Source organism: Phoenix dactylifera, chromosome 16 (genome assembly GCF_009389715.1).
Source record: "Phoenix dactylifera cultivar Barhee BC4 chromosome 16, palm_55x_up_171113_PBpolish2nd_filt_p, whole genome shotgun sequence".
Classification (NCBI taxonomy): Eukaryota; Viridiplantae; Streptophyta; class Magnoliopsida; order Arecales; family Arecaceae; genus Phoenix; species Phoenix dactylifera.
The window spans coordinates 6,426,915-6,450,308 of NC_052407.1; the positions used below are offsets into that span (position 1 = coordinate 6,426,915).

Here is a 23,394-nt window from a genome sequence, read left to right on the forward strand (position 1 = left end):
GTAAGTATAAGAGCTCAAATCAAGAGCCTTGTTGCCTAAATTAAGCAAATACATGTGACATCTACTAGGTGCAATCAAGATGATTTAAGCACAAGTTAAATCCATGACAATCATTCTCTTTTTTTTTTAATGCCCAGTACATTTTGTGATAAACTATTTTCATTTTGTATATATAACAAAAATTAGATGACATGAAAATGACTAAGTCTCTGCAAGTTCTGTCAATTTTCTTGATCACCTCCTTTGTGTTCCTTAAGTAATAGTTATTCATTAGTGGTGGAAACAGTGGAGTGGAGCAAAGCCACATAAGAAATGAGGGTTCTTGGGTTAGAGATAAGGGGATGGTAGGAGTTAAGTGTGGCATAAAAGAAGAGAATGGAGGAGAGAAAGGAGGGATTTGAGATGGTAGTGATGGTGATAATGATGATCTCAAGAGGATAACACAAAGGATGATTGTGATTTGGTTGATTTGGATAAGGAGAACAAGCTTAGGGCCAACAAAGAGGAGGGGGAGAGTGAAGAGGAAAGGGGAGGGGGCCAAGGTGGTGGTGAAGATGGAGATTGTAGAGATGAAAATAATAGTGGTAGCAATGACAATAATAATAAAAAAGAGATTGGCAAGGATATGAATAATAAAACAATGTTTAGGAACAATAGAGAGGAGAAAAGTTCGGAGAGGAAAGTGCTAGTAGGCCATGAAGGTAATGGTAGCCGCAAATCATTATGCTATTAATAAAAGAAAAGGAAAGTGGTGATCTACATAGTGGAGAAAAGGGATTTAGGAACCAAGGAAAAGAGAGGGGGGGCTAGAAAGATTTGATTTCCAAATTTTTTATTAAAAAGGTGAAACAAATTTTTCTTGCTTTTACTTTTTCCAAAAATCATAAGGGTTAACTAGATCAAATGGTGAAGTTACTGCAGTTCTCACAATTGATTGGCTTCAAATTCTACCTATATTACTTCAAAATTTATTACCTTGATAAATTGAAGGGAGGATAGAAAAGACAATTAGATCCGTAGATTTTAATAAGTATAATAAGAATTATGATGGGCTCAAGTCCTATCACTTGCTTTTGCTTCTCTCTTCCTTTAAATGTACATTGCATGTGCCTGATTAAAGTTAGATTTCAAATAGTGCATGAAGATGAACAGACCTAATTGCTACTTAGCCTAGAATATGATTTTGTAAATGGTCTTGGAAAGTTATCATTCATGGGTGGAGACACAAACATTTATTCCAAACACCAAATACAAAATATAGGCTTGAGGGTAATACAATCTTTTTTGTTGATTACTTTGAAAGATGTTTTTAGCTAGATTCCAAATGTTGTGTGGGCAATATTGCACCTACTAGAGTTTGACGTCTATATGTTAGAACTTATAGAGATCATGGATAATAAATCTTGTCAAATGATTAAGCTTTTCCTCTTTTTTTGGGAAAAATCATGGCATGTGCATATGTCAATTCCTCTCCCCCAAGCTTACAATCAAAATATGGTATGTTTATTTAGGATCACACCAACTGTTGCAGTTTTGGACGTAACAATGTGCTAGAAAGGAGCCTCACCAATGTCATGGTACTCAAAGAGTTTTAATTCAATGTTACAATAAAAAATAGCTCTTTTTTAATATATGTCGAGAATTAGAGGACTCTAGGACAATTCATTAGCTCACAGCCGAATTTGTCCTAAATCAAACAATGACTAGTATCATTAACAAGTACAGTGGCATAATTTATATCTAGATACAAATCATTGCATAAATGTAACCACCAACAGAAAAAGGCACATAATATCCTTGTTTGAACAAAAGCAAGCCAAAAGGTCTGACTTGGGCCTATTTGTATTTTGCTTAATACAGAAGGGCAATCCATAGCGCACGGACCGGAATAAATTTGAAAAGGTTAAAAATACTCCTTCTCAATAACCCTACACTCTTGTATTATTTACCTGTTGGAAAGATGCAATCACACAGACGAGGAGTGCATCACGAACAGATGGAGTATTCTTAACAAAAACTCAAACGACAAACTCGATGTAGCCGTTGGACAAGGCATCTCTTCTAACATAAAAAAAAACGGAAAAAAAAATCCCATCCTTCCCGAAGTACCCTCAATTTCAAATCCCCGCACCGGGCCGTAGGGACCCGGCACCTTCAATTTTAAATCCCATCAAATCGCAGCCGTCCATCTCCTGAAACCCTTCGTCTAAGTTTAAAATTCCAATAGTCTCGCTCTCTTCCCATAGTGAGCTAAAAGAGAGCACAGAGAAAGCGGGGGCTTCCATTTTTTGACGAGACCGAGACATAGATCCCGTTCTCTCCTGCCCGTTCCAGGGTTTCTTCACCCAAACCTGATGAGATCCGTGGATCTCCTCAACAAGAAACCCTAGTAATCTGATCTCAGATCTTGTTCTTGAATTCCTCATTCAGGATTTCAGGGCTTCGTCCGCTCAGGATCTTGTTCTTGAATTCCTCGTTCAGGTAATTTTTGACTACAGTTATTTTTATTTCTGCTAGGTTTTTTTTTTGATCATTTCTTGATCTTCTTTGAGATTTTCCTGTAGAATGCTGAGGGATCTGAGGATATTTCGTCGAAATTCCGGGAAGTTCCAGGAAGGAAACAATGAGAACGTTCCGGTTGGTGGATCGGAGTCCACGGCTTCTCAGGTGGACTCCGATCCGTCCAGGGATCCTCTCAACGCGATTCAAGAATGTGTGCAAAACCCTAAGCCGGGGGCAGATCAACGAACGATTTTGAAGAGGAAGACGGAGACTACCCCTTCGAAGAACCAGATAAAGGGATCTGATTCGCAGCACTTTCCGTTTCGTACTCCCGAGAAGCCAGCAGCAGCCAGGAATAGATTTGGTTGGGTCGCGAAGGGTGAGCATGGGGCAAATGGTGCGGAGAATGGTGATGAGTTGAGCCACCAAGGTCCCAGCCAGCTGCCGCCCCTGAGCCGTGGCCCAAGCTTGGGAATTGGGGGCAGTTATGGGACTCCTCGTTCGTATCGGGTGGCTGGGAAGGCTTCGTCGGTCCACTCCGATAGCAGTTCCACTCAGAGCACACCAACCAAGAGTGTTACAAAGCCTACTTACTCTGGGTTCAGCGGCTCCCGCCCTCCTATGGGCTTGGGGAATCGGATGATGAGCTTCTCCATGGCATCAAAAGGGATTCCGATTTCATCCACGCCACCAACAGTTGTTAATACAGCTGAAGTGCCTCGTTTTGAACTTAAAGAGGACCCCTCCTTCTGGATGGACAATAATGTACAGGTAATAATTCCTCAAGTTTCTTTAACCTATTTCACTTTCACTCTTAAAAATATATGGTAAATGCAAATATCAGTAGCCACATATATGTATCCTGTTATAAGTTAATTAGTTAATTTAAAATATAATCTGAAATCTGAATAGTTGATACATTAAAAAAAAAAGAAGCAAGTGTCCAAATTAGAAGAAGTATGCATTTCTATTTAATATCAAAGCTATACCTTAATTACAAATATCAGTTGTGCCACATATATGTATCCTGCTATAAGTTAATTTAAAATACAATCTGAAATCTAAATGGATGATAATTTTAGCAGAAAGCAGGCATTGAAATTAGAAGTATGCATTTCTATTTTATATCATGTGAGCAGTTCTTAGTCAGACATCATAATGCACATAACACCAAGTGGGGTGCCATACTTGATTTTGGATATTGTTATTGCTTCCTTGCCTACTTATTAATGACTCAAGCCCCTTTTTATCCAATTACCTTTCCTTGTCACTAAATAGTCAATTTTAGTCTAATATCAACTGTACTCCCTCCTCCCCTTTTCATTCTCTAAATCTCTAACAATACAGTATCCAAAAGAGAAGTTTATATACTATTATTTCCATAAATGCTTCCTAGGTGTTTGCACATCCCTATAAATTCTAAGAGCTCTGCTTCCCTAGCCTTGCTCCTTAATCCCTTATTGGCTCCCTCTCTAAGAAAGAAAGAAAATACCAGAGCTAAGTTTACATTTACCTTGTTCGTGCGTTCCAATTGAGGTCAAAACTATTTATGGACAAAATTCACAGTAGTCGCCGTTCAACTTCTTGTCCTAGCCTTAGACAAAATGAACTTCCAACATAGGTTTAGTTGGGAGCTTGTGCAAGAGTGGGAAAGTAATTCTCTCATTTACACTAATTAACTTTGAATATTATGTTAATTTAAAATTGAATTATTTGTTGGTTACATTTTTTATTCTTTGTAAGTGATTTTGTGTATACAGTTTAAGGAGGAAATGTTATAACGATTTGTGATAACGATTTCTGATGCTTGCTTGAGTTTGTGGTTGGAAGTATTAGGAAGATGATGTCAAAGAACAAGCAAGATTTTGGAGTGAGCATCCGCTCCAGGTAGAAGATTCCAGTCTCCCAGTTGTTATGAAATCATTTCATGCTTCATTTATCCACCTCAAAGATATTGGCTGCATTTAGTGGTGCTAGTGTCAAACTGAGGCTATCATTTGTGATCAATAGTTTCCAAATATCTATCTTGAATCAATCTCGTGATTGTTTGTTGGCAAGACCATTCAACAACCAATGTAAATAAGATCATAGTGCAGTATGTCCATTTTTCTCTCAATAAGATCAATAATAATCTATTAGTCAAAAAGGAATTGGGCAACTGCCACAGCGGTCACATGATCCTGGTGTATACGGAGGATCAGAGGTGGTTGAGGTTTTGAATCTTGGAGGTCATTTTCCCCTTACCCTCCAAAAGAGATATAGAGAGGAGGACAAGTGGAGATAGAATGCGAACAGAGGACATATATCAAAACACGGACAATACTTTTGTGGTTCTCCAACATAAAGAGTTCAAGTGTTTTCAGTCCACTATGGAAGCTCTTTGTACTCCATTTATTGAATGGAAGATAAACCCAACATTAACTGAGGTTTGTGAAGAACCAATGGGAGATCACTTGTGAGGCTTGCTAGGGAAGAAACTCTTATGAATCAGATCTGGGATACGTCATGACTGTGCATGGGAATCTCCTCCAAAATGTTGGCATACAGGGCATATACCAAATATCCTGTTCTTTGTTCCATCCATCAATGATTTTTTCTTGCAATAGTACTCCCTGATTTCGTAAACAAGATATAAATCTAGTTGGTCCCCTAAAATTATCCTATATTAGTTTTATAGGGAACCCTAGAGGCTCCCAATAGAATACATGTGCCCAAAGATTGAATTTCTGCTTTCCTCCTTTAATCTCTTTCTTTTCTAGAAGTTCCATTCCCCAAAATATGCACCAATTTTGTTGATCTAGAGTCTTTGTTACATGGTGAACTCATTCTTTTATGATATCTGGAGTGTTGATACTTAGACTGGACATGCATGACATAGTATGGCTCTTATTGACACCTGAAAAAAGAGAATTTCTACTTACATCAGCTGAAAGTTACATTTTTTCGATTTTATTGAATTTTATTCGGACATTTTATTCAATCTCTGAGATTCCTAGTGAAACCGCCAAAAGTGAAGATCTATCCAGGGGACCCAATTAATACCGGAACTGATTTTTAAAATCTTAAATTTGACATGTTAGCTTATTTCTATATATTTTTAAAAAATTATTTAATGTACACAAGTTTCCCGCGTTAGGTATTTAGTTAGGTGTTGAGCTCTTTGGGATGACTGGCTACTTGGCAATCATGCCGATTGCTAGGCAAGATTGGCAATTAGTCACTATCATCTTTATAGTAAGGATATTGGACCTTTCCTTTGTAAGCAGCATGCCCAATAGGAAAAAGTACAATTTAGAAAATCAAAATGGATGAGGCATAGGCATCACTAAACATTAATTTGATATTTGTAGGTTGTGATCCGTGTCCGTCCTCTCAATAGCACAGAGCAAAGCTTACAAGGGTACCACAGATGCCTGAAGCAAGAGAGTGCGCAGAGTATTACTTGGATTGGACAACCAGAGACCAGATTTACTTTTGACTATGTAGCATGTGAAACAATAAATCAGGTCCGTGTTTCTGCATCTAAGAAGCAAACTCAAGCATTCCAGCTTTTTTGTCAACCGATTTGGTTCTTGATATCTGTATGCAGGAGATGCTTTTTCGGGTGGCTGGTCTGCCAATGGTTGAGAACTGTATGTCTGGTTACAATAGTTGCATTTTTGCATATGGTCAGGTATTCTTAGACTTCTGTTTATACATTTCCTCAGCAATTGCTCATTTCATGGCCTTTCTTGAACTGTTACAGCTTAGCATGGTATAACTTCTCACAGCATCAGTACTCACTGGTAATGATATTTCACATTTGTCTCTGACTGTAGACGGGGAGTGGGAAGACATATACAATGCTCGGTGAGATTAACGAATTGGAAGGGAGTCCTAGCCCAGATCGTGGGATGACGCCACGGATATTTGAATTCTTGTTTGCAAGAATCAGAGCGGTAAAGTGTTACATGTGATGTTGAAATGTGTTGACCTGTCTAAATTCACACGGATCTCAACCATGCCTATATTTTTTCCTATTTGTTGTAGGAAGAGGAAAGCAGGAGGGACGAGAAACTTAAATACAATTGCAGGTGTTCCTTCCTAGAGATTTACAATGAACAAATCACCGATCTTTTTGACCCTTTGTCTACCAATCTTCTTGTAAGCTCTCTTTTTCTGTTTTTTCAGCATTTATAGTTCTTTCTATGCTTCCACCTAAATGTTTTGCTGACTGTTTTCAACCTTTTTCATCTTTTCTTCTTCATATATAATATAATTTCTTTAAAACATGGCATATGATGAGCAGTTACGAGAAGATATACGGAAGGGCGTGTATGTTGAAAATCTCACCGAATTTGAAGTTGAGAATGTAAATGATATTCTTAAGCTTCTTATTCAGGTAAACCATATTTCTGATCCTCATATCCTGTTGTCTTGGGGCTATTAATTGGTTCTTATCTTTCAAAAATCATTTAACTTTAATCAACAATCCTGCATCTCTTTTTCCCTTGTAAACCTTTATATTAGGGTGCTGCAAATAGGAAGGTGGCGGCAACGAACATGAACCGTGAGAGCAGCCGTTCTCACAGTGTTTTTACATGTGTCATTGAGAGTAGATGGGAAAAAGATTCAACCAGTAACTTACGTTTTGCAAGGCTGAACCTTGTGGATCTAGCTGGTTCAGAAAGGTAAACAATTACAATGGTAAAGTTGTAGAAATTAATTGCCTTTGGATAATTCATGTAAGGCTAGACATTTTGATACATATTATGCATTTGAAACAGGCAAAAGACATCAGGTGCTGAAGGCGAGCGTCTTAAGGAAGCTGCAAACATTAATAAATCATTGTCGACACTTGGGTATTTATGCTGCAATCTTTATCCAAAAATAGTTTTCTTGTCCATTTCACATAATGGTCTCTACTTTATGCATCAGTTATAAAAGTCCTTGTTTCTGGGTCCCTGATAATCTTATTGTATTTATGGATTTCAGTCATGTAATAATGGTTCTAGCTGATGTGGCACATGGGAAGCAAAGACACGTTCCATACAGGGATTCAAGGCTGACATTTCTTCTCCAGGTCGGTACCTATTTCAGTTATTCACTCCTTTTTTGTCATCTTACCACTCTCTCTGAGGCCACGTATGTTTATTCTGTCGCAGGACTCTCTTGGTGGCAACTCGAAAACCATGATCATTGCAAACATCAGTCCTTCGATCTGGTATGTGGTCTTGCCTACCATTGCTGCATTATTTTCTTCGGTAAAATTCTTCTTGATGTCTATAATACATATCGATCCCCTTCATCTTGTCTTGAAGCTCTGCTAGTGAAACACTAAGTACCCTCAAATTTGCTCAGCGGTCAAGGCTCATTCAAAACAATGTAATTGCTATTTTAATTATGAAATGCTTGGGTTTGTACTCTTGTTTGATTTGATTAAAATGTACTCAATCTGGCTTATTTGGCTTTCTTACAAATTGGGTTTCTGTCCTTCACATGTAGGCCGTTGTGAATGAAGATGCTTCAGGAGATATTATAGCTTTGCAAAGTCAAATACGTTTGCTGAAGGTTGTATAAAATCTTGAAACGGTTTTTTATGTTTTTAAAAAATCAATCTTTCTTGTAAACCAAAAGTTAAAATTGAGGATCTTGAATCAGGAGGAGCTCTCAGTCCTTAAGCATCAAAAAGTCTCAAGATCGCTATCATTTCGTAAGGCAGTATTTGAAGATTTTGAGAATGAAGCTTGTGATGCTTCTGATGTTGAAAAATTGGAGGGAGTGGCTGAAGTGGATGCCAATGAGCTCCACCACGATGAAACTTTGCACATTATAAGAGTTTCAACTAAACAGGTATGCTGCTTATCTTAGAACTCAATTGCTATAAAAAATGAAGCAACCTTGGTTGTTTAATATGCACTAGACTTTGAGTTTTCTGCATCAAAGAGATGTATGCTTGTCATGGCAATTGCATGTAACATTGTATTAAGAATACTAACTTGGTGAATGAATTGCTGCTTGTGAGGTCTTTGTCTAAATGCCTTCTTTCTTTCTGAAAAGGTCTTGGAAATTTGTTGAGTTGGATGAATTTTTCTTCTGATCATTCAATATGAGCAAGGCTTTGACATTATATTTAGAATAAGACAGAGAGAGCTTTTTGATATGCTGCAGTTGAAATCACTGGAAGCAACATTGGCCGGTGCACTGCGAAGAGAAAAAATGGCAGACAATGCTATCAAACAACTTGAAGCTGAAATTGAACAGTTGAACCGCTTGGTAACTCCTTAATAAATTAAAAGTGGAATCAAAGTTTTGCTGCAATCTGCAGCAAGGTTTTCTTTGTAGCATATATTTGCTGATATTGTTCGGCAGGTTCGTCAAAGAGAGGAGGATACTCGGTGCACTAAGATGATGCTAAAATTTCGGGAGGATAAGATTCACAGATTGGAGAACCTTCTGAAGGGCGTGGTGACAACAGACTCATATTTACAGGAAGAAAATAATGCTTTATCCGAACAAGTACAGTTGCTTTGTGCAAGAGTGGATAGGAATCCAGAAGTGACTCGCTTTGCATTGGAGAATATCAGGCTCTTGGATCAACTCAGAAAGTAAACATCTGAAGTAATAGGTTCAGCCTGTATTATACCAACTTTCTGATGTACTCATAGCTTTCACACTATGCTTGTGTTACAGGTACCAAGATTTCTATGAAGAAGGAGAAAGAGAGCTTTTATTAACCGAAGTATCAGAGTTACGCAATCAGGTATCCATAAATTTCTAGTTATCCAATCATAGTTTCCTGTTCATGCAAATAATCTTCTTTCTGAAATATTAAATGTTTGGTAATGCCATGTCTCTACAGCTCTTACATGACCTTGATGGAAAGTCTGAACATGTGCAGCACCATAAGTTAGATTTGGAACCAAAGGTTTGGTTTATGAGCCACACACACTTTCTTGATTTTTCTTGATCTTCTCTTTACATGTTTACTAAAATCTTGTGATGGTCCAGGAGGCTGGACAACCTCAACTGGATAGTTTGGCCAGAGAAAAAGAAGCTTTATCTATAGAGGTATTATTTGTTTGACTTCCAAGAAAGCAAAAAATGCAGATTGTGTATTTGTTTTTCCAAGAAAGCAAAAAATGCAGATTCTTTATCATGCCGTGTGATCTTTTTATTTTTTAACCAAATAATATTTGTTCATTTTCAGCTAAAGAAGACCTGTCAAGAGTTAGAAAATTGCAGGATTGACCTGAAATCTTGCTTAGAACTAAATGAAAAACTTACGAGGTAATTGTTGCCTCTAAATTTTTGTATCGTTTTCAGTTAATGCAGCAATTATCTGTGTTCTTTTTCTCACTAAATTGATCAACGCTCTCTTTGGCAGGGAGATAAGCAATCTGCACACTGAAGTAAACAACATCAAGTCTACAAGCAATGCTCAACATGTTATTGTCAATAGTCGGAATATCGTATGCACAACTAAACTAAAATTGGCTGCTGAGATTGTCATTTTTCATTCTTTTACTTGTATATCATGCATTTTATAGGCAAGGGTAAGTCTGAATGTTTCTAAAATATTTCAGGCATCATGTTCAGAATCAACCCAAACAAACGCTCAGGCTCATGGAAATAGGGTACAATGCCCACTTGAAATGAAGCATGCTGAAGAGATTTTGAACTTACAGCTGGAGTTGGATATACTTAAAACAATTCTAGGTGAAGAGAAGTCATCTCGTGTAGAGGTTGAGAAGAGGGCTACTCATGCAAATGATCAACTTATAACAGCAAATGGAAGGATTTTGCAGATCAGCAAACAGCATGAAGATATAAGTAATGAACTAAAAGATGCAAGATCTGTCATTGAAGCTCAAGAATCCCAACATGTCCTTTTGATAAATGAGCTGGAGAAACAAAGGGATAACAATAATCATTACACAGAGTTACTAAAGAATCAGGAGCAGGAGATCTCTACATTGAGAAAGAAGCTTGATGATCATTTTGAAGGGAAAGAGAAACTATACTTTGCAAATGAAGAGCTTACAGATCAGCCTTTTAAACATGTTGAAAATGAGGACTCCCCTTTGCAGGTGAAGCTTAAAAAGATGCAAAATTCCCTTGAAAAAGCAAGGAATCTGAACATGAGGTACCAAGGTGATCAGGCATCTCAGACATCTCTTGAGCAAGAAATGGATGAAGTCCGTAGACAGGTTGAGGTGGAGACAGCTGAAGTGATCGTATGCTTGCAAGAGGAACTTATGGCACTTCAACAACAGGTCGATGATAGTAACAGAAATGAGTTAATGGCTAAACAGAGCATGGTGGTACTGGAAAGGGAGATCAAAGATCTTCATGAAAGCCTATGCTTGGTGAAGCAGGAAAATGAAAGGCTGTGTGAACTGGTTGAAGAGAAAGACAGGGATCTAAGATCCATGACCAATGACTGGGAAAGATTAGCTTATGAGATTGCGGATATTCTTACTGATGGAAATACAGCTCTTGAGGAAGCTTCTGAACAGGTTGCTTCTATTTCAGAGTCCTTTCCACAACGAAGTTGGATCTGTGAGAAGGTTGAGAGAATGATAGAGAGACTTTCTCAGAAAGATATGTTGATTGAAGAACTTCAGAATTGTTTGGAAGATGCACAGAATGTAAGATGCGATATGGAGTGGAAGTTGAGGTCCTTAAGAGGAGCAACACTGGCTATAACTGAAGCACAGCAGCAGGAAAGCATGGATAAAGAAAGAGAAATTCTTCAATTGACATCACAGTTATCGGAAAAGACTTCTTTAATAATTGATTTAGAGAATAATATTAAACTTCAAAAGGAACAGATTAGGAAAGCCGAGGTTTGTTCAACTGTTGCCTTCATAATAGTGAACAGATTATCCAAGATAAACACAGCGCACCTCCAGGAACTTGAGCATGTAAAACTTCTGCTCGATGAATCCACAGAAATGATGTTGCAGAAGGATTGTCTTTTACAATGTCAAATGTCTTTGCATGCTGATGCAGAAAAACAAATTCAAGATCTCAGCTGGCAGCTAGAAAAGTCTCAGGGAAAAATTGCTGAAATACTAAGACATGTCCAGGAGAGGGAGCAACCTCAAGCTTTGGAATGCCTAAAAAAGGAAGAGGAAGAAGTTGCTTTGTCTAAAATTGTAGAAGATCTTTCAAAAGCAAAGAGGGTGATAAATGAGTTTGAACTGGGAGTGAGTATGCTGCATGCTTGTATGAGAGATAGTGTTGATCTGGCTGATGGCCTTGCAGAAGTACATGACTCTGGGAAGAACTCTGATGAAGGGGCAGGCAACAGCTCCGAGGACCGGGTAAGCTAATGCTCTTGTTATTTGATAATCAAGCTGAACCATGTGAACCTGTCTGACTCCTCTTGTCAGTAAGTTCCTAGCATTTATCTGTCCAGATGCTTTATTATATCTTAATTAAAATTTTAACTCATCCCTAAAAATTGGTTTTGTTAACCAAATGTCTATTGTGTCTTGCAGATTGAATCAAATCGAGTTGTTAACAGCAACATGAAACATAATGCTGGATGTATGTCTGGATGTAGCACAGGGAGTGCAATTGGCAAGAATGCAAATGAGTCTGAGTGTAGAATGGTTTTAAAAGATGATTCTGATAGAGAGACAACCATTCTCCTCCTAAGGAAGGAATTAGAGTCTGCACTTGACAGACTACAGGAAGTGCAGGTTCAAATGACTAAACTACTAAATGAAAAAGACGAGATTAAGAAATCTGAGAAACAAGGCCGGACAAGCATCGAGCATCTTATTGATGAAGTATTTCGATTGAAATCAGATATTAGTGATAAAGAAATACAGTTTGACCTTCGCTTGCAGGAGTTGGAAGATAAACTGCAAGCAGTTAAGGCAAATGCAATAGCATCTAGTGAATGTTGGTGCAAAGCCAAAGAGGTATAAGAGTTATAGCTTCTAGTTCACATGCTATTGTTCCAATCTATGACATTATAAACAATTACTGTGTGCAGTATTGTATATACTATGCTTCTAACATCCATATGAGGTATTATGTTTATAATGACATTCTAAGAACATTTTTTCCATATATGTTTTAGTTGGCTTCTCAAAGAGGCATTATTGATTCATAGTTATCTTTTTTTTTTTTTGTTTCAAAACTCAAGCAAGAATTCTTAGTTTGACTAGTTGGGCAACTTATTACTCATTAAAAGTATCAAATGATACAATAAATTCTACACTTTTTGTAATCTTTATTAGGTGGTAGCGATCTAATAAACCTATATTCTTGGGCTGGAAGTGGGTCCAGGCTGACCCAAGGCCATCGAGCCAGGCTGACTTCGGGTCGGGCTATGGGCTAGGCTCAAAAAAATTGGACCGAGTTTGGGCTTAAATATAGAGCCCATATATTTTTCAGGTTGGGCTCATATATATCATTGGCCTGGCCTGGGCCCGGCTAGAGCTTGAGCCTGGACAAGGCCCGAAACAGAGCCTGAATTCAAGCCCGAACCTAGCCCAAACTTAGGCCTGAAATGGAGCCCAAATTTAGGTACTTGTTTGTGAATTGCTTAGAAAATAGGAATGCCATTTCCAATTGTGTTATCAATTTGCTTTTCTCATAAACATATTTTTGATCATCAGATGGTTGCTTACATGAAGCTACAGTATGAAAGATTGAATGATTAAACTTCAATCATGTTCGGACCATCCCAATTTTTAGCCCAAATGGGTAATTCGGGCCCATTTCCAGCCCTATATATTCCTTAATCTTAGCCAAGTTGTGGGATGTTTCTCTCACAAAGTAATACTTTTTCCTTGCTTGAACATAACAGCAATGTGACATCATGATGAAATGCTTAACTTGTCTCTGTTATTCAACTTGAGGACAGAAAAACACAATGGATGAGTAATTACTGTATAGGATTTAAAAAAATTCTGATCCCTCCCTGAAGTTTGATATATGTTACATGTAGAACCAGTATCTCTGTCACTTATGAGATGAATTTCAGTTTAGTTTTCTGGCAAATGCTATCTCTTATCTTTTCATCCATGTTGTTACGTTCATCATCTCACAAGCATTCATGAATTATTTACCCTATAATTGTTCATTCCAGGCACTTGAGCTTGAGATCAAGGATGCAAAAGCTGTTGCTGCCCAAAAGACAATTGAGGCTTCCGTTCTTCTCACAAAGATTGAGGAAGCACAAGAAACCATGAGAGATGCTGATGTTACGATCAATGCACTGATGCAAGCAAATGAAATTGCAAAATTTGATATAGAAAGACATCAGGAAATTGAAACTACATTAAACTATGAAAGGAATAGTTTATTGAATAAGGTACAAATTCTGCAATCTTCAATTCATACGCAGGAACAGGAATATAACTTCATGGAGAAGAATTTCCAGTCAAACCTTATGGAAGCAAATAATTTCGTTCTGGAGCTTATGGATAGTTTTAAGCATCTACAGATGGCTTTCACAGAAAAATTCAAATTTCTAGTCTGTGATCTTGAATGGCTCAAGGCTCAGGTTCAACACTTTGCACAGTCATCAAGGACTTGGTTGGAAGAAATTTGGTCAGAGATTATTGGAAGAGATTGTGCTGTGTCTGTGTTGCATCTTTGTCACATGGGAATTTTGTTAGAGAGATTAACTGGGCTGAATGCTGAAAATGATTTTCTTCATCGTGGGCTGTCTGAATCTAATTCTGTAATTGCTGACCTGAGAGAACATAATATCAAAGCAAAAAAAGAACTTGAAATGTGCAGCATTCTCAAGGGCAAGTTACTTGTGGACATCAATAAGAGTTTTAGCCGCATTGCAAAGAAAGAAGATGAAACAACAGAGTTTAGAGCAAGGCTAAGTTCATTTGAAAAGAAAATTTTGCATTTACAATTGCTAGAAGAATCAATGTTGGCTAGGTCAAATTCTATGGGCACTGAACTTGCTATTTTGGTGAAGGAGTTGGAGGCTAAAAACAGAAATGCCCTAACAGCAAAATCAGTTCAGGATAAAACATTGAGGGAAAAAGAAGAACTATATAAACAATTGGAGAATGCATCAAGAATGCTAGACAGTGTCCAGGGTATTAATGAAATGTTTAGGGACTCACTCCTTGAAGAGTTGCCTCTGCTTGCGGGTGATTCCCATCCTGAGTGTCAATTGAAACTAGAAGCTCTGAAGTCCAGCAACATGGGATCTATCAAAGAATTTGAACTGTACAGGATTCTCATCAGTTGTCGAACTGAGTCTGTTGTGATTAATTTGTTTGCAAAAGATATTGAGCTACTTGTTGTGCAATCAGAGATGGAGCACAATATGGAGGAAATTGATCATATGGCTTCACAGATAACTGACTTGGAAAGCCAGAGAGACAGTTTCATCATAATCATTGATAAAATTAAGATGGAAATGATTCTAAATAACATAGACAGGGATCAGAAAAGTAGTGAAATTCATTTTTTGCTTCTGGAAAATGAAAAGCTGAGAAATGACCTACTGAAGATGAAGGAAGACCATTTCAGAGTGACTGAACATTTGCAGGAGAAGGAAACAGGATTCGCAACTTCTCTTAGCCGTATAAATGCTATCAATCAGGAAAATCACAGGTTACAGGACAGAATTTTCTCTTTGGAGACCTACATTACAAATCTGCAAACAGATTTAGACAGGAAAAATACAGAACTTCAGAAGGTACTTCATTCACATTCTATCATATCTAAGGAACTTGATTTGAAAACTGAGACGACTAAAGTTCAAATTGAGCAAGCAAAGTTTATGAAATCTGAGAATGATTTGTTGCAAAATGAAGTAAGGGCATTTATGACCAAGAAAGATGAAATCATTGCGGTGCTTGGGTTCAGGCTTAAGAGTGGTTTTGATTTGGCTCAATCAATAGACATCATTGCGGACAGGATGTTCGATTTGATAGATGACCGAATTGTTCTCATGATGGATAGAATGGATCAAGAAAATTTTGAGCACAAAGAAGCAGCATCAAAGTTTGTTGATGAGTTAAATTTCTTCGAGCTCTCAATTGAAAAACTAATGTCTGAGATTTCTTATCTAAAGTCTGAGTTGATGCGGAAGGATGAAGTCTTAAAAGGCCTGCTATTTGATCTGAGCTTATTGCAGGAGTCAGCATCTATTGCAAAGGACCAAAAAGATGAACTTGAAGAGATGGCTACTGCATTGGAATCTGTAGAAGAGGAACTGGCATCAAAATCATGTGAACTTGATGAGGCCACTGCTCATGGACGGGTGCTGGAAGCTGAACTACTTGAAAAAAATGAGAAAATATCTGCTCTTGAGTTAGAGCTTGTTGAGAAACTTGGTAAATTGAAGTTAGTTTCTACTGAGAACCTTGGGTTAAAAGCCGAACTGGAAAACATTATAGGGATAAAGAATTCTACAGATGAAGAGTTAAGAGAGAAAATTAAGGCTACTGAAAGATTAGAGGAAGGGCTACTTGAAATGAGCTCTTTGCTTGGCCAAAGGAGTCATTTGCTTGAAGAGTTGCAGAATGACATGACTAAACTTGCAGATGACAGGGATCATCTTGATTCTGAGGTTCTTGACCTGAAAGAGAAGCTGAAAATGGCACAAGCTCTTGTTGAAGAAAATGAAGCTATCGCTACAGAAGCTCATCAGGTGCCTGGAACCTAATCACCATCTAGTTTTCTGAAACTGTGATACAGTTGTTGTTTCTTTTGTTTATTCCTTTTATTTTTGCTATAGTTAGCAGAAGCAAAGAAGGCTTATGCTGAAGAAAAAGAAGAGGAGGCCAAGCTATTGGAGAGATCTGTTGAGGAGCTTGAATGCACTGTATATGCATTGGAAAACAAGGTGAGCTGTACTGAATCTTTTCAACTATATTTTCAGTCTCTCTTTCATCAAGTTTTCATTTTACAACTGAACACACTTATTGCTTCTGAAAGGTGGATATTGTAAAAGCAGAAGCTGAGAGACAACGATTGCAGAGAGAAGAATTAGAAATGGAACTTCAGGCAGTGAGATGTCAAATGCTGACAGTACCTGCCTCTAGTAATATTTGGAATACAACAGGTGACAATAATGACCCAACAAGGTTTGTATGTTTATAATATTTCTTGTCCTATGTCAGTGAAGCCTTGAGGCATCAGAGTAATTTGCTGGCTTTTGCTTTCTCTGCAGGCACCTTAAACAGAAAATAACCGAGCTAGAAGAGGCCTTGCGGAATATACAAATTCTTCAGAAGGAAGTTGCAGAAAAGGATGCAGAGGTGTGACTTTTGTATACAAATTATAAAAATATGATACAGCCTTTTTAAGAAATCTTATTTATGGCAGTTAAAACAGAAAGCTGAATCTAATTTCTGAATTCACTTCATCATGTTTAAGTGTACATCAGTCTCATTCTTTTATCATCAATGAATCTAATTTCTGAGTTCACTTCATTGTGTTTAAGTGCACAGTGTCATTCTTTTATCATCAATCTGGGTGGCAGCGAGTGTTTTTAAAACCAGGTCATCTATCTCTATTATAACGATGCAAACTGCTAGGGTAGAGCCCATGTGCCTCCACCCTGTTCATCTCCATTGTAGTGCTGCTAGTGGAAGCAGTACCATCAATCTGATCTTCTTTCCACATTTTGTTATTTTTTATAAAATTTAGGTAGTATTACTATATTTTTATTATTCATGTGCATAGTGCAAATAATTTGAACCCTTTGAAATGGAAAAATGAATTATTTGGCTTTGGTAGATTCAATGAAGTGAATAACATTTCCTTTTTAAATGTCCACACCAAAGAGCTCTCAGAGAATGAGCATGACAACATAAAAAGAAGGTGCTTAATAAAATAGTTTCATGTATTGATTCCTAGATTTCCTGTTTTCCTACAGATTGTCCAATGCAAAGCACACATATCTGAGCTTAACATGCATGCAGAGGCACAAGCAAGAGAGTATAAACAGAAGGTATTCTTTGCCAGAGTCATGCGGATTATAATTCCATATGTGTGATATCCCAAAATGACAAGCAGTAATTGTGTAATTACTTTTCATAACTGATAAAATGTGAAACTTTGTTCCAGTTTAAGGAATTGGAAGCCATGGCACAACAAGTTAAGACTGATCCTGCCTCCTTCAACGCTACAAGCTTCATGTCAGCAAAATCAGAAAAAAGTGCCCCAAAGTCCAGGGGATCAGGTTCCCCATTTAAATGTATTGGCTTGGGACTGGTACAGCAAATGAATTCGGAGAAGGATGAGGACCTGATTGCAGCAAGGCATCGAATAGGCGAGCTTGAAGCCTTAGCTGCAAGCCGACAGAAGGAGGTGTAGTATTTCTTTCAATTTGAAATCATTTATGCTTCAATGTTGTCTATCAGGAAAAAAAGAAAAACATGAGTTACCTGCCTTCCAATGGGATCCTTGCTCTTTCCCCAGATCTTCATGCTGAACACACGACTGGCAGCAGCAGAGAGCATGACTCATGATGTTATCCGGGATCTGCTAGGAGTTAAGTTGGACATGACAAATTATGCAGTAAGACTATCAAACTTTTTCTCATATCTGGTAATCTTTGTTGGTATATTTGTCTTGATGATCTATGCATTAGCGAGGATTCAATTAAAAATGTTATTAAATCTTTTCTATTAGGAATTGTGGAATCTCCAACTTATATCTAATTTTCATGTCGCTTTATCTTTGTTAGTCCATTCTATATTCTCTTCACTTCTGTTATAATATGGATTATAAGTAACTTCAAATTGTGTTAATTTGCAGTCTGTAGCGTATTCATACTATTCATGTTGTACATATAATTTTTGAAGTGTTCTCATTTTACTTACCATCTTTGTCGTTTTGATGCTAGTCATTATTAGATAACCATCAAACTCTCAAGGTAAAGAAGACAACTCGCCATGATGGTGATGAATTGCAAGAAAAGGTTTATTTCATATCAGAGACGCGTTATCTTAAAAAAATCTTTTTTTTTTTCATGCTGTTGACTTTAGGAATTTATTTTTAAAGGAACAAGAGGTAATCAAGCTGAGGAAGCAGCTTCACGAATTCATTGCAGAGAGGCAAAGGTAGATGCATCTTCAGTCAACAACTACCTCCTTGAAATTTTATAGCAATTATTGTGTGTATCTGGCTCGTATAATTTTAAGTTTCTTTCATGTTAATTCTGTAGCTGGTTGGATGAAATAAATCAAAGACACAAAGAATTGGTAGCTGCACGTGTCACAGTGGAGAAACTTCATCAGCGGGACCAGTTCATTAGCACTGAAAATGAAATGTTGAAGGTCTCGAAGTTACTTCCATGAATTTAAGCATTTTAGCCCCCTCTTGTTGAAGTTTTTTCATTTTTAAAAAATCTATACTGTCAACTTATACAATTTTGTAGGTGGAGAATGTGAACTACAAGAAGATGACCATGGAACTTGAAGATGAAGTGAAAAAGCTCTCCAGCCAACAGAATATCCAGCAGCGCATTCATCACCATGCAAAAATTAAGGCAGGATATAAGGAACTCAGAATTTATAGATTGGATATTCCATATACATATTTCAGCTTCATTTTTTTTTAATGAAATTTATTTCACCAAATGTGACAGGAAGAGAACAGACTCTTAAGATTACAGAATGAAGACCTAAATGCAAAGTTGCATCGATTTGAAGCAGTCCTTTCACGTGTGGAAGAAGAGCTTGCTCGCTATCGAGCTTCTTGTGGAAAGAACCCATATGTTGACATAGACGAGGAGGAGCAGTTGAGGAAGAAACTACAGGTATGTCTATTCTGGTGGATTGACTAAGTTAAACCAGCAGATAGGATTCTTTTTATGTTCAAGAAAAATGAGAATTTGGTGCACATATGACAGGATAGTGAAGAGGACAGAATTCAATTGGCCCAAAAGCTATCGAGCTTATGTACCAGCATTTTGAAGGTTATAATCAGGACTCTTTAATGTTTAATGGCCAATGATTTCCAGTTTTCTGTATCTAATGCAAATGGTATTTCAGGTTGCTGGACTGACACAGTCTGCTTCCGATATAAGCCCCTTGGCAGCACAAGATGCACTAGACCAAATAAAGGATCGTATTAGAAAACTGGAAAATGAAGCGGAATATTTGAAACTAAAGGTGACTGGTTCTCTACCACACAAAATTCACAGTTTAGTTCAAAGCTATGTAGAATGTAATAGAAGGCACTAGAATCACCAGATGAACTTTGGAGTAATGACAAGATGCTTTGGTTTCAAATGTCAATGGGCTTTTGAATTGGTGCATATCTTGAGGGGATAGGGTGCTTTGTTTTGTCAGCTATAATATATGGTTATGCAATTACAATTTACACTGACATTGAGGATGCTTCTTTTGCAGTGTAAAATATTATGCGAAAAGATTCGGCTGTTGGAGCTTGGGCAACAATCATCACCATTTCGCTTGAATACAGACAAGAACTTTCTACCATCAAGCACATCAGAGTCGTCTCCATCTTTATCGTCTTCATGACGGGCAAACAAATGTTATACTTATACATGTTAGCAGTTAGCTAACGAATTAAGGTACTCTGATGGTCAAGTTGTTAAGGAAGATTAGCTGGTCAAATGACTTTGCTGATTCTTCTGCAATTTGTTCATATTCCTTCCTACATTATAAAGCAATGCAATTATATTCATTTTAACTCTGGTGTATTTGTAGTGGACAAATGTTACACTGTTTTAGCATACACAAAGATGCGGAAAATGAAAAGCATGGGAAGGAAATGCCTATGAAAACGAATGTCCATCCAGACCACCAATCTTTATCATCTAAATCAAACATCCATGCATAATGTAGATTTTTTGTACAATAAAAGAGGCAAATGGTCCTACTGCAAATAGATAAAATAAAAAAAAGGGGGAAAGGCCAAAAAAAAAAAAAAAAGACAGAAGAAGCACCCATGTGGTGCCAGACAACTTTGGACTCGGGTGCATTTAAAGGTATTACTTCCACGGGCCGAGAGTAGCTCTACTTGCGCTCGGCCCTCCGCTCCTCACAAATTGTAATGACAGAATTTAATCCTTCTTGAATTCTATATTATCATTACTTGATCCAAAAGGATCATTAGATGTAGACTATTTTAACCACTATGGGAGGATCAGATAGAGTCTAGGAGTAAGATCCATTATATCGGGAAACTGGATTATCTGTCAAACTTCAGACGACCATAACTTAGATATATGATGCTCAATTAAGATATTTTTTTTTTATAAAAAAAATCGAGCTATTTCCCAAGCTCTACGAGGTAGCGCTATCCCATAGAGGATGCGGTGCACCAATAAATCAAAACCAAATTCCATCATTTGGACTTCAAAACGGATAGATCAAACTAAAACTTTTCTTTTTGAGAGATTTTGAATTTTTTTCAGATTGGTTTCTAACCCTGCATACTGTTGTTTTTTATTGTTTTCTAACTGATGATGGTTTCCACTGGATACTGTTTCTTAGGAGAAATGTTGTTGGGATTTGTTGCAGGTGTATGGTGATCTTTGGATTTGCATACTCTTGTATCTCCTTCGAAAGCTAAGGATTCAGTGATTTGGAGAGGGTCTCATGGTGTCTTTACAGTGAACAACAATTTTTTGAACTTTGGAGGCAAACTAGAGGCTTTCACTTCGGTTAGTTGGAAAGTTCAGGTGTCAGAGAAGGTCAAGGTGTTTTGGGGATAATTCTAAAGGAAAGATTCTTACAGCTGATAAGTTGGTTTAGAGATCTTGGCTGGCTCCTTCAGAATGTGTTCTTTGCTATTCTGCCTCAGATACAGCTTCTCACATCTTTCTTCACTGCTCTTTTTCTCTGAGTACATTTGGAGTCACCTCAAAGTCAGAGTTAAGTAGAGAGGTTGGGTAGGATCCTTGGCTACTTTGGGGTGTTTGGAGGCACAAGAGAATAACGAGGAAGTCTAGATTTGGATGGGACATTTTGGGTACGGTTGTTTGGTGGGAAATATAGGAGAGGACTGCTATCTGAGAAATATCAACAGGATGTTATCTCTCTTTTTTTTTCCTGCCTTATTAAAAGCTATGTACATTCCATATTCTCAATGAAATGTCTGATGGGCTGATTGCCTATCTTTTTCTCCAAAAAAAAAAGATAAAGAAATCCATAAACCCCTTATTGTCCGCCACATTGCCATAGATAAGATACCAAGACTATTTATTTATAGACTGAAGGTTCGATCCAGATTGAGTTGTGTTCTTGTCAATCACATAGCATAAATCCCCATTGAGACCTTTTCAAAATTTGTCATTATTGGTTTTCTTTCTATATAGCAAACAACTGATGTTTTTTATCTGGACCTAAACCTAGATCCGTCACTATGCAGATCGAAATGCATTGAGTTGGTTTCGGATTGTGCATGACCTTACCTAGTTTGAATGATCATTGGGTCCAAAGAATTATGATAAAACCAAATCAATGGGTTGGGTTTGTCTAAATTGTGGCAAAAAGAAAAAAAAAGTTAGGCTTTGAGTCATGGTTATGCTAGTTCCAATTAGCCTGGTTGTAGCCGTAGAGGCGGCAAAATTTGACCCGATTTGGTGAGGTTTTTTAAAATCAGGTTAGTTTTGGATCAACCCTAAATCAGTCCAAGTCTAAATGGGTGGGTTTGAGTTTAAGCTCCAAATACTTGGATCACCCGACTTGACCCTGTCAAAAAACAACTAATTCCAAGACCATACCCAACTTAGTTCATCCTTCTCTAATTTTTTTATATGGTCCGGTTTAATAAAAAAATGTGTTGTAAAGCGTGATGGGTAGGACAGATCATGGGATTTTGGGATGTGGATTTCTATTTTAGCTAATATTTTCCTTAATTAGTTTATGAATATAATATGTCCTAAAATTTTCTAAGTTAAATATGATTTGGTATATTTAAAGTTATATGCAATTTCATTGTTTGTAATCTCTAGATACCATATTGTTGTTATTCTTTAGTTGTACATATAACTGACAAGTAAAAACTTAAATGGGTTGGTCAGAGGCTATGGGTATACGCAAAATAAATAAATTAGGTATGGGTTAACATTTTCCAACCCATTTATAAATGGAATTGGCATGAATTGAGGATATTTTGACTTAAAACTAGCTCAAACCAACCCAAACCCAGCATGACTGGACCGATTGCCTCCCCTCGTTGTTAGGCCCTACCCAAAGTTCATAACTATCTTAGATCGATCCAACAGTAAGATGTCAGCACATCAAGTATTTTTCATAAACAAGATCTACCTAAACAAATGTAAAATAGTGCCAAATTATTCAAGTAAGATCCATTCAATAAATTTCAATACAAATTTAACAAATAATGTGAAAAAATGTTGTAAACCAATCTTATTTGTTATGATTCTTAAAAATTATTTTATAGTGAGAGACTTGGTTTTCTTCCATCTTTATTATCATCTGATAGTATCATATGTGATTATCCACTTGCTTTGTAGTTACCCTGTTGGCACAGCTTATGAAGGATGCAGATGCTTATTACCATGCATAATAAATAGGTTTGCACATGCTCAACAGGCTTGCTTAACATATCCACAACAACATGGAGACCTCAACAGCATACATGGAATGCATGATCAATGTTCCTTTTTTGTTTTTTTTCCCCTTCAATTATAGGAGAAAGTACAAACTAAAAGCCATGCAATAGCCTGGCTTGGGACTTACAATTAATGGAATCCTTTCACTGTGCTAATTTAACATCTACGATATGAATTCAATGGAATTGAAGCATGATCATAACCATCAATCCTCGCACCACCTATGGAAGATCAGCTTTATGGATCCTTCCCTAGAATTCCTATATCAGATTACAACTGACATCCACAAATATTACATTTGGATCTTATTTTGTTATTTGACATACTTTTTCCCAACTGGCTGTCAAACTAACTAG

At 37.2% G+C, this 23,394-nt stretch overlaps 1 protein-coding gene across 2 annotated transcripts; it reads left to right on the forward strand.

Annotated features, from left to right (window-relative positions):
• The first annotated feature begins 2,240 nt into the window (after window positions 1-2,240).
• Window positions 2,241-21,595, forward strand: LOC103709188 (kinesin-like protein KIN-12F). Of its 2 annotated transcripts, XR_001879599.3 has the most exons (39): window positions 2,241-2,481; window positions 2,565-3,273; window positions 5,853-6,008; window positions 6,092-6,175; window positions 6,321-6,440; window positions 6,532-6,645; window positions 6,791-6,883; window positions 7,012-7,172; window positions 7,269-7,343; window positions 7,477-7,564; window positions 7,647-7,705; window positions 7,803-7,866; window positions 7,987-8,052; window positions 8,143-8,334; window positions 8,653-8,757; window positions 8,854-9,089; window positions 9,175-9,244; window positions 9,344-9,409; window positions 9,493-9,552; window positions 9,692-9,771; window positions 9,869-9,953; window positions 10,068-11,810; window positions 11,988-12,416; window positions 13,592-16,129; window positions 16,217-16,324; window positions 16,417-16,565; window positions 16,652-16,739; window positions 17,360-17,434; window positions 17,551-17,793; window positions 17,905-18,003; window positions 18,332-18,406; window positions 18,490-18,548; window positions 18,653-18,764; window positions 18,866-18,976; window positions 19,076-19,246; window positions 19,340-19,405; window positions 19,482-19,601; window positions 19,842-20,026; window positions 20,979-21,595. XR_001879599.3 is itself a non-coding variant. In XM_017843360.3 (38 exons), exons 2-38 carry the CDS (start codon window positions 2,566-2,568, stop codon window positions 19,971-19,973), a joined length of 9,000 nt encoding a protein of 2,999 aa, XP_017698849.2. In that variant the 5' UTR covers window positions 2,241-2,481; window position 2,565; the 3' UTR covers window positions 19,974-20,369. The 2 variants fall into 2 exon arrangements, 1 of the variants encoding a protein (XP_017698849.2); XM_017843360.3 differs by lacking the exon at window positions 20,979-21,595 and having other exon boundaries at window positions 19,842-20,369.
• The last annotated feature ends 1,799 nt before the right edge of the window (window positions 21,596-23,394 follow it).